We start from the raw sequence: 9,975 nt of genomic DNA, 5'->3' as shown, positions 1-9,975 counted from the left end.
AGAGCTGAAATGGGGTGATATGATCAGTGGAGAGTCGTATAGTCGATCCCAACTTTCTTAGGATTGAGCCATAGTTGTATACTACTACAAAAACATACCCAGTATATTCCTACATAGTATAGTATGGTAGTATAACAGAGGTTAAATGTAAACAATCATTCATTATTAGAGGGGTAAACAAAAATCTTGATTTTTTCACATACTGGTGCAAAACTTGGTACAACAATCATGGAAAAGCATCAACTCTCAATAAAATTTTCTGATGGAGGACAGAATTTTTCACATCTCTTGTGTTGCCTAAGGACCATTAATATAGTTTCTTTTCTACTTATCCTACAGTAGTAGTACAAGGATGTCATTATTTTATGCCAAACATGAATATGTTACTGATCTATGGTACATCAGGAGTTTCGTGACCTCTAGCACTGGCGTTTTCTCAGAGTATCTATCCGGTCTTAAATGGCAGTTTGGAACTTTTTGATTTTGTCTTCTCTTCTATGAAACTTAGTTAAAAAACTCCAAACAAAGTAGCAACAACAAATACTAAGAATATGACACCACCCAAGTAACCAACCTGTTGTAGAACCAAGATGAAGAAGATGCTTAGAATTCAAAATACTATTATTTAGGCAAAATAAGCGAAACAATGTTGGCTTACCAATTTCTCAGAAATGTAATTGGCAAGAAATGCACCTCCAAGTATCGCGAGGGATGTAGCAACCAAGTGTCCGGCAATGGCACCACTTGCCATGCCCTATGGAGACTGCGAAATAGTTAGTATAGCAGTGATTGAATGTAAGTTGGCAGATTTCGAAACATATAGTTAGATTTCATGGAAACTGTACTTGAGCTGCACCAAGCGCTATTGTAGCAAGCATTGATCGACCCCCCCGTTCCTAGGAAGCAAAGGATGCATTAAGATTCCTAACTTGAATACTACAACAGGCCTCATATTCTTTATCAACTGGATCGTCGTTAAATGCATAAATTTTTCTAGACTTTAGTGTTGTGAATGCGAAATCACCGAGGCTAATAATTTTTTTTTGACCAACTCACCCTTTCCCCCCCAGTTTTTAGTCAAAAAAAGATTGACCAACTCACCTTTTTTCACATATGAATCACATATTTATAAATTAAAACATAAAAAAAATGAGTACATAGAGTGCTATCACATATGTATAAACAAATAAAGTTATCCACAGAGAATAAAAGTAACAAACATATGAATCACCAAGTAACCAGTTAATCTGTTAATCTGTAATTCAATGAATCACCCATATGAATCACCTGTTAAAAGAACCATTTATATGAATCACCGTTTATGAATCACCAGCACCATATATGTATCACCAATTAAAATATTATTTAAGTGTGTCATACACATGAATCACCCATATAAATCACCAAAAAAATATGAATCACAAAATAACCAATTAATTTGTTAATATGCAGTTATATGAATCACCCATATGAATCACCAGTTAAAAGAATCAGTTATATTAATCAATATCTATGAATCACCAGCATAATATATGTATCACCAATTAAAATATCATTTTATTATTTCACCCATATTAATAACCAATATAAATCACCAAAAAAAATATGAATCACCAAGTAACCAGTTGATTTGTTAATCTGCAATTATATGAATCACCCATATGAATCACCATTTAAAAGAACTAGTTATATGAATCACCATTTATGAATTAGTTGCGAAAATAAAACCTGCTCCGACGAAAGTTTTGAAATTTGTTCAATTTCATCCCGATCTTTCATTTGCATGTCGGAAACCTAATTTTTTGCAGCAAAAGCTTCTCTTAAAATCTTCAATTTTTCAGGATAGTTTCGCTGCTTTGATCGATTTTCACTAAAACCTAATTTGGTGTAATCAAAATTGCCCGGATTAAAATCCACGATTTGATTACTATCATGAACAACTTTTTGTGTTTCAATTTGTGAAATCCCCAAACTGAATGAGGGTGAATCTTCATTAGCCATTGAAGATAAAATAAATTAACATAAAAGGTTTTTAAAGCATAAACCAAAAGCTAACCTCTTTGAAGAAGTTGTCAATTTTTTAAATTAAAGGATGAACGATTATGGTTGAAATCAGTTGAAGTATTGAAGAATAAAGTTAACTCAAAATCTACTGAAATGAGAGAGATTTTAGGGGAGTAATTTGTGGGAAAAAAAAAAGATGATGCGTAATAAGAAAGAGAGAGATGACGTGAAAAGAGGAGATGAAATAGGGTGTGCAAGTTATAGCATATGTATCACCAGTAAATATGTAAATAGGAATTTTATGTAATTTTTAAAATATTAAGGGATTTTAGGTAATATGGTGTCTTAAATATGAGATTTGTGTAATGTTTCCTAACTAATAACGATCCAAAAGGTGTAATTTCCTAAACCCAATAGTCAATATACTTGGGCTAGGCCCAAATTGTAACCCGCACAAAACCTCCGAATGCATTTCTTAAACCCTAATTAATACTTTACATCTATTATTTCTTCTTCCTCTTTTTCATCAATTTTTTCTTCCTTCTGTTGGTAAGTTAATTGTTTTTTTTTTTATCAAAGAATAAATATGAGAAAATTCATATTGTTAATCACATAATTGTTCTTCATTTTTGTTTTTTGGTTATAGGTATTAATGATGAAATTCAAAACCCCACAGAAAGGAAGAATTAGAAGGGAGCTTGAAAAACGTGCTCCGAAACTGGTGAGTTTTCTGAACGGAATATTATTGTTTTTTTTTTTTTGATTAATTATGGAGCTCATTTTTCGATTTTTATTGGTGTTACTATAGTGATTTTTTTTTTTTAAATGGTTATAATTTGTAATTAGCTTGATTGTGTGCATCTTTAGTTTTGAGCTAAAGATGTTTTTTTTTTTTGTGCGTATTTGCTCCATTATGGGGTTCCTTTTTTTATTTTTATTGACATAACTATAGTAGGATTTCAAAAAATGGTGATAATTCGTAACTAGCCTCATTGACTCCGTATTGTTCTTTGTGGGATTCGACCTTGACTGATAGTTGTGTTAATTGTATTGCATATAATCGTAAACAATTTCTCTCTGGGGAGTGGCTTTGGACCTTATCACTATTAAAGGGTCGTTTGGTAGGGTGTATAAGAATAATGCAAAGTATGGTCTGGTGTATTAGTAATGCTTGCATTAGTTATGCTTGCATTTTTGTTATGCATTGTTTGGTTTGGTATATTAAAAATAACATGAATTGCATAATTTCCTTAAAAAATTGTTTACAAAAATACCCTTCATAAATATGGTGGAAAAGATGTGGAAAAGACTTTGAGGGATAATTGTGTTTTTAATCATGCCAATACATGCATAGGGATCCATTGCATTACTTATACCATAGATTTTGAGGTATTAGTAATACATTCCTCAATACATAATAGAGTGTATAGCTATGCAAGCATTAGATATACATAGGCTAAAAAGATGTACCAAACAAGATACTACTAATACCCAAGACTAATGCATGCATTATTGTTTTTAATACACTCTACCAAACGACCCCTTACTCATGTAACTTATTTTAAATAATAGCATAATTGCCTATATCTGTTCTCTGTGTGGTTCGATCTCGACTCATTTTTGGGTTAGTTAATTATATTGCATACAATTGTGAATGCTTTCTCTTTCAAGTGTGTATATGGACATCATTAGGAGTGCTCGTGTAACTTATGTAATAAAATAGTTTCACTACTTTCGCGCTAGGTACTCACCAGTGGCGGAGCCAGGATATTCACTAAGGGGGTTCATAAGTGAACATACGAACTAACCGAAGGGGCTTCAACATCTAATATAATTTTAACCATGCATATATAACATAATTTTTCACCAAAGGGGTTCGGATGAACCCCCTCGGCAAAGGGTAGCTCCGCCCCTGGTACTTACCTTTTTCTTGTTTGGGTGGGAAGCTGGCGGTGTTTTAAAGATGTTTTTTTTTTTTGTGTGTGTGTTTGCTCCATGATTGGGCTCCTTTTCGACTTTTATTGGCATTATTATAGCGGGATTTCAAAAACAGTGGTGATAATTCGTAACTAGCCTGATTGCCTACATATTGTTCTCTCTGGAATTTGACCTCAACTCATAGTTGGGTTAATTTTGTTGCATGCAATCATAAACACTTCCTCTTTGAGTAGTGAATTTGGACGTTAGCATTAGTTCATTACTATTCCAATTCAGGGGCGGCGCTAGATTTAGTCAATGGTTTCATCCGAAGCCCATTTGGCGGAACATTACACTTTCTATACATGGTTATACTTATTTTTTATGTATATATAGTAGATGTTGAACCTCTTGGGCTTTTTGGTGTGTTTACTTCATATTTTGAACCGCTTTAGTGAAAATTCTCGAGAGGGATACCACTATGTCCAAGATGTTTTTTTTGTGGGGAAAATGCAGAGACAGTTAAACATCTTTTTCTTCATTGCAAAATCACTGGACAACTATGGAGGATGTTCGTAAATCTTAGGGGTATATCATGGACTATGCCTGGAAAGATTGCAGAAACAATACAGAGCTGTGAGGAAGCTGGTGTGCAGGCAAAGGACAAAGATTTATGGAGAATTGTCCCTGCATATATCTGGTGGACAATTTGGTAGGAGAGGAGTGCTAGATGTTTTGAGAGCGTAGAGAGTAGTATGCAAAAGATTAAGCTTAACTGGCTTTTGTTACTATGTTTTTGGTGTAATCAAGTATACTCAAATGATACTATCTCTATAATTGATGTTTTAGATTCAGTTTAGGTAGGAGATAGTAGGATATTGAAGTAAATGATGTAAATATGGTTTTTCAGTACAGTCCATGTACATGTACTGTCTTCTGTGAAATATCAACAACAACAACAACAACAGTCCTAGTGTATTCCCACAAAGTGAGGTCTGGAGAGGGTAAAATGTACGTAGTCCATACCGCTACTTCCAAGGAAGTAGAGAGGCTGTTTCTGATAGACCCCGGCTCAAGATATAGAATAATGTCTTCTGAGAAATATACAAAGTTATATATATATATATATATTTCTTTTTTTTTTTTTTTTTTTTTAAAACTAATAACTCTGAAAAATATACAAAGTAATTAGTTTCAAAAAAAAAAAAAAACTCGCTTTGACGTTGGTACTCCTATAACTTAATTGTTAAAATAGGGGGTGTGAATGACAAATTAGAGGTGTGGAGGCAAACTCTTGAGTCTAAAGGGTTCAGGGTGAGCAGAAGCAAGACAGAGTATGTGGAATGCAAGTTTAATGACGTGAGGCGGGAGAATGAGGTAGTAGTGAAGCTGGAATCACAGGAGGTATGTAAGAGGGATAGTTTTAAGTATCTCGGGTCCGTGATCCAGAGTAACGATGAGATTGACGAGGATGTCTCGCACCGTATTGGGGCGGGATGGATGAAGTGGAAGCTCGCGTCGGGGGTGTTGTGTGATAAGAAGGTGCCGCCCAAGCTGAAAGGCAAATTCTACAGGGTGGTAGTCCGTCCGGCCATGTTGTATGGAGCAGAGTGTTGGCCAGTTAAGAACTCCCACATCCAAAAAATGAAGGTGGCAGAAATGCGGATGTTGCGCTGGATGTGTGGGCTGACTAGAGGGGATAGAGTTCGGAATGAGACTATCCGGGAGAAGGTTGGTGTGACTCCAGTGGAGTGCAAGATGCGGGAAGCCCGATTGAGATGGTTCGGACACGTGAAGAGGAGGGGCATGGATGCCCCGGTTCGTAGGTGTGAGAGGCTAGCGTTGGATGGTTTTAGGCGGGGTAGGGGTAGGCCGAAGAAGTACTGGGGTGAGGTGATTAGGCGGGACATGGAGTAGTTACAGCTCACCGAGGACATGACCCTAGATAGGAAGGTATGGAGGACGCGAATTAGGGCAGAAGAATAGGGCCGGTTTGGGTCGCTAGTGTAGGGATTTACTTGGTGGGCGTGTTCCATGTTTTATTACGAATCTGTGTGCTTTCCTCTGTTTTCTAATACTTATGGGTGCCGCATTTATGTTATGTAATCTAATCTAGTCCTGTGCTTTACTATGAGTTTGTGTGGTATCTCGTGACTTGAGCCGGGGGTCTATCGGAAACAGCCTTTCTACTTCTTTAGAGGTAGAGGTATGGACTGCGTACATCTTACCCTCCCCAGACCCCACTAGGTGGGAATACACTGGGTTTGTTGTTTTTGTTGTAGTTTTGTGCTAGGTGCTAACCTTTTTGGCTGTGTGGAAGCTGGCGGGGTTTTAAAGATGGGATTTTGATTATGATGGACGATTGTTTTTGGCAGGTTGAAACTGGGAAGAAGACTTTGATACTACATGGTACTAAAACAAGCCAAGTATTGAATGATGTGATGACTGAAATTTATCACTTGAAGAGGGAAAATTCTGTTAAATATACCCGGAAGAATGACAACATCAGACCATTTGAGAGCGGAGGCGAGACTTCTCTCGAGTTTTTCTCCCTTAAGACAGATTGCAGCCTTTTTGTGGTAAGTGAGTAGAAGCTTTATCTTTCAGAGGCATTTATTTTAGGTTCATGGGTACAAAGGTGCTGAGTAAAAACTTGTTCCATGCTAATCTGGATTTTTTCTTTTGTGTCTTCCTGACTATACTGACTTGTTCCATGTTAATCAGGAAAAAAAATAAAGTTTTCTCCATAACACTTCTATGATGATTTTACTCATTTACTCTTGTAAGTTTTATTCTTTGATGAGCAAGTCTTGGTCAAGACCAACATTTAACATTCCGTGCTAGAAATTGCTAGTTTATTACTTAACCATCGCTTGCTTTTGCTTTCTACTAGACGCGGTGTCTCAGCTTCTAGATAGCACAGTTCCAAGTCTCATTGCTCTTATTAATATTATTATTAGTAATAGCAGATTTCAACTCTTTATGTGTATAAGTGATACCAACTGTTACTTTAGATCTTAAAGTGAGACGAGTCCTTTTGAATTTTCTTTTTATAAGCGTGGTGTCTAGGACAACTCTCTCACACCTTGACTAATTCCACGGGATACCTGTCACCTCCCACATCAACAGGTACCAGGTAAAGTTATTCATCTCTGCTGGGATTTTAACCCGAGACCTCGTGGTTCTCAACCCATTTCATTGACAACCTGGGATTTTGAATTCTAGTTAGTTGTTACCATGTTGAAAACCTTGATTCAGCAATAGACTATATTTATACATACTGTTGAACATATCCCTTTTATCATTTTTTCTGATTTTTATTTTCAGGACCTTTTCGTTTTTTCTTCCTACCTTTTGTTTTCTGTACCTAATTACACTCTCTGGCTGTTTTCCAGTATGGTTCTCACTCCAAGAAGCGCCCTAACAATCTTGTTATTGGGCGAACCTATGATCACCACATTTACGATCTTGTAGAGGTAGGAGTGGAGCAGTTCAAAAGCATGAAGTCTTTCAAATATGACAAGAATTTGGCTCCTAAAATCGGGTCCAAACCCTTTTTCACCTTTATCGGAGAAGGATTTGAGAGTGTTGAAGAGTTGAAACATTTAAAAGAAGTTTTGCTTGATTTATTCCATGGCGAGGTTTGTTCCTTTTCTCAAAAAGTTCTCTGCTTTACTCCTTTGAATTGGGAAGGAGTACCATCAAGTTTGTGGGTTCATTAATGCAGGTTGTGACCAACTTGAACCTAGCTGGGTTAGATCGTGTATATGTATGTGCAGCTGTGTCACCAAATAGGGTTTTCTTCACGCATTGTGCATTACGTCTTAAAAAATCTGGTACAGTAATTCCAAGAATAGAATTAGTGGAGGTTGGACCATCCATGGACTTAGTAACTCGGCGACATCGTCTCCCGGAGGACAGTTTAAGGAAAGAATCTATGAAGACTTCTCTTGAAAAAGCAAAGAAGAAGGTTTGGCTTAGTTACTTTATCAAATCTTTTTTTTTTAAAAAAAAAAACAGGAATGGTGTGATACTGATGTTAACGGTCATTTTTAGGAGAAAAATGTTGTCAAAGATGCTATTCTAGGAAAGCTTGGGAAGATATACATTCCTGATCAGAAGGTAAGAAGACATTACCTTGTCGAGTTTTCTTTTTATAAAATTTGATGCCTTTTCTCACCAGTGAAGAATTATACCTTGTGTAGGTTGGAAGTGTGGCACTGCCTCACAAAGCAAAAGGAGTTAAAAGGGAGCGTCGAGAAGCTAAGTTGAAACACGGAACAACAGAACTACCCGAGGAAAAGAAGCAGAAGCTGGATTTGGATTCTGAGTGATTTTTATTCGACCCTTCTGCTGTGTGATGCTTTAGGGGTTTCTCTCCTGCTGGATCAAATCAATTTTGTTCTGTCTGCCTTTGCTTATATGATAGAGGTGCAACATATTTGGCTCTAACCCTCATTAAATGAATGATCACAGCAAGTTTTCGGATCTAATAGTTCAAAGTAATAGTCTAAACGCAGCCTTGTGTGAAAATCGAGCCGGGTGATTGTTAAAATCTAATCTGCGGGCATTCTGACCTGTCATTTTGTCACTGTTATTTTTAGTTTATGCTTGATGCAATTTATTACATGATTTTTCTTATTTGGAAACACAAGTACTGCAAATTCCTACTCAGCTATTTAGTTCAATTTACTTGAGAGGCTAGCTTTTTAGTTCAACCACGTCTGAAATCTAGGAATACTTTGGTCTATGCCAATCAAACCTTATTTTCTTCAAGCTAATAAAATTTCTAAGCGTAGTTGTCCTTGCAGAGTGCTCCATCAGAGCACAGTTTGGCGCCCCTTTAGATGAGGGGTTGTAACACTCCGCCCTTTCGGGCTAAAGTTTGAACCGTCTTTTCTACATGTATAGATCCGAACCCAATGATTCTTTGTTAATATATGTGTGATGATCAATCATATAGTGTTTGAATGCCTTTGACTATGAATTGAGGTCACAAAATCTCCTAACTCAAGGATGAGTTGAAAGTTTTCCTATTGATTGAGTTTTAGTGAGCGTCTAAACTTGGGTCAACTCCATAACTTTTTGTATATAACGAATTAGAGGGCCTACTATATATCAAATGAAAGGTCTTTGAGTCCTCTTTCCAACGCCACCAATTTCGCCTTAATCCGATATCGGGGTAAAAAGTTATGCTCGTTTTCTAGAGAGGTATCAGTCGAGGCCGAATCGTGCAAAAAGTACGTTTTTAGCAGGGTATTTTGGTACTTTTCCTTCCCAAAAACCTCTCACACTAATTAAATAACACCCTAAACGTTATTTACTCAACTATTATCAGTTTTACAACATCAAGATCCTCTTTTCACTCTCAAAAATAAGATCAAACTAGGTTTTCCTCCAAGAACAAGAAATCAAGAATCTATCCTTAAGTTCAAGATTTCAAGAAACGGATCAAGATTTGGGTTCCATTTTTCAAATCTTATAATCTAAGGTATGTGGGACTTCTCTAAACATCATGGGCATAATTTTTCTATTGTTTTTATTACATTAAAGATCCTCAATCATATTTCTAAAGAAAGGGTTTGAAATTGTTTGAAAAGTATATGTCATGAAGTTGTTTTGAAGAAATTGTATGTTGTTTTGAACTGTCTATCGTGAATTTTGAATATAACAATATATTTATATTTTGGGGTGCAATGAAAGTTTGAATGAGAGCATGAATGATCAAAACCCCCTCTTTTATCATGATATTTTCGATCTATATTGTTATGGGTTGTTTAAAGGCATGGACTTTCTAAACGAAAAATTAATGGGTGAGTGCTTGTTTAATGATCATGGAGTGGTACTGTTTATGACATGTTGGGAATGTGTTTTCACATGATAAATGCTCGTTGTGTCAAATTAACAATCTTTCTTGGATTTTAAGTAATTACAAATATGAGGTGACCTCCTATTGATTTTACAATTGGGAGGAGAATGTTTTGGTAAATATTTGAATGAAAAGTCTATTGCATAACTCTCTCTCATCTGATGTTTAAAAATTAGGGTGGTCAT

At 36.1% G+C, this 9,975-nt stretch overlaps 1 protein-coding gene across 1 annotated transcript; it reads left to right on the top strand.

Annotated features, from left to right (window-relative positions):
- The first annotated feature begins 2,407 nt into the window (after positions 1-2,407).
- Positions 2,408-8,570, top strand: LOC107843642 (ribosome production factor 2 homolog). Its single transcript, XM_016687985.2, has 7 exons — positions 2,408-2,553; positions 2,651-2,725; positions 6,297-6,500; positions 7,317-7,562; positions 7,649-7,891; positions 7,978-8,043; positions 8,127-8,570. Exons 2-7 carry the CDS (start codon positions 2,657-2,659, stop codon positions 8,253-8,255), a joined length of 957 nt encoding a protein of 318 aa, XP_016543471.1. The 5' UTR covers positions 2,408-2,553; positions 2,651-2,656; the 3' UTR covers positions 8,256-8,570.
- Positions 8,571-9,975: the final 1,405 nt, after the last annotated feature.

Source organism: Capsicum annuum, chromosome 10 (genome assembly GCF_002878395.1).
Source record: "Capsicum annuum cultivar UCD-10X-F1 chromosome 10, UCD10Xv1.1, whole genome shotgun sequence".
Classification (NCBI taxonomy): Eukaryota; Viridiplantae; Streptophyta; class Magnoliopsida; order Solanales; family Solanaceae; genus Capsicum; species Capsicum annuum.
The sequence above is the reverse complement of the archived record's forward strand: the minus strand, read 5'-3'. Positions and strand labels throughout refer to the sequence as shown.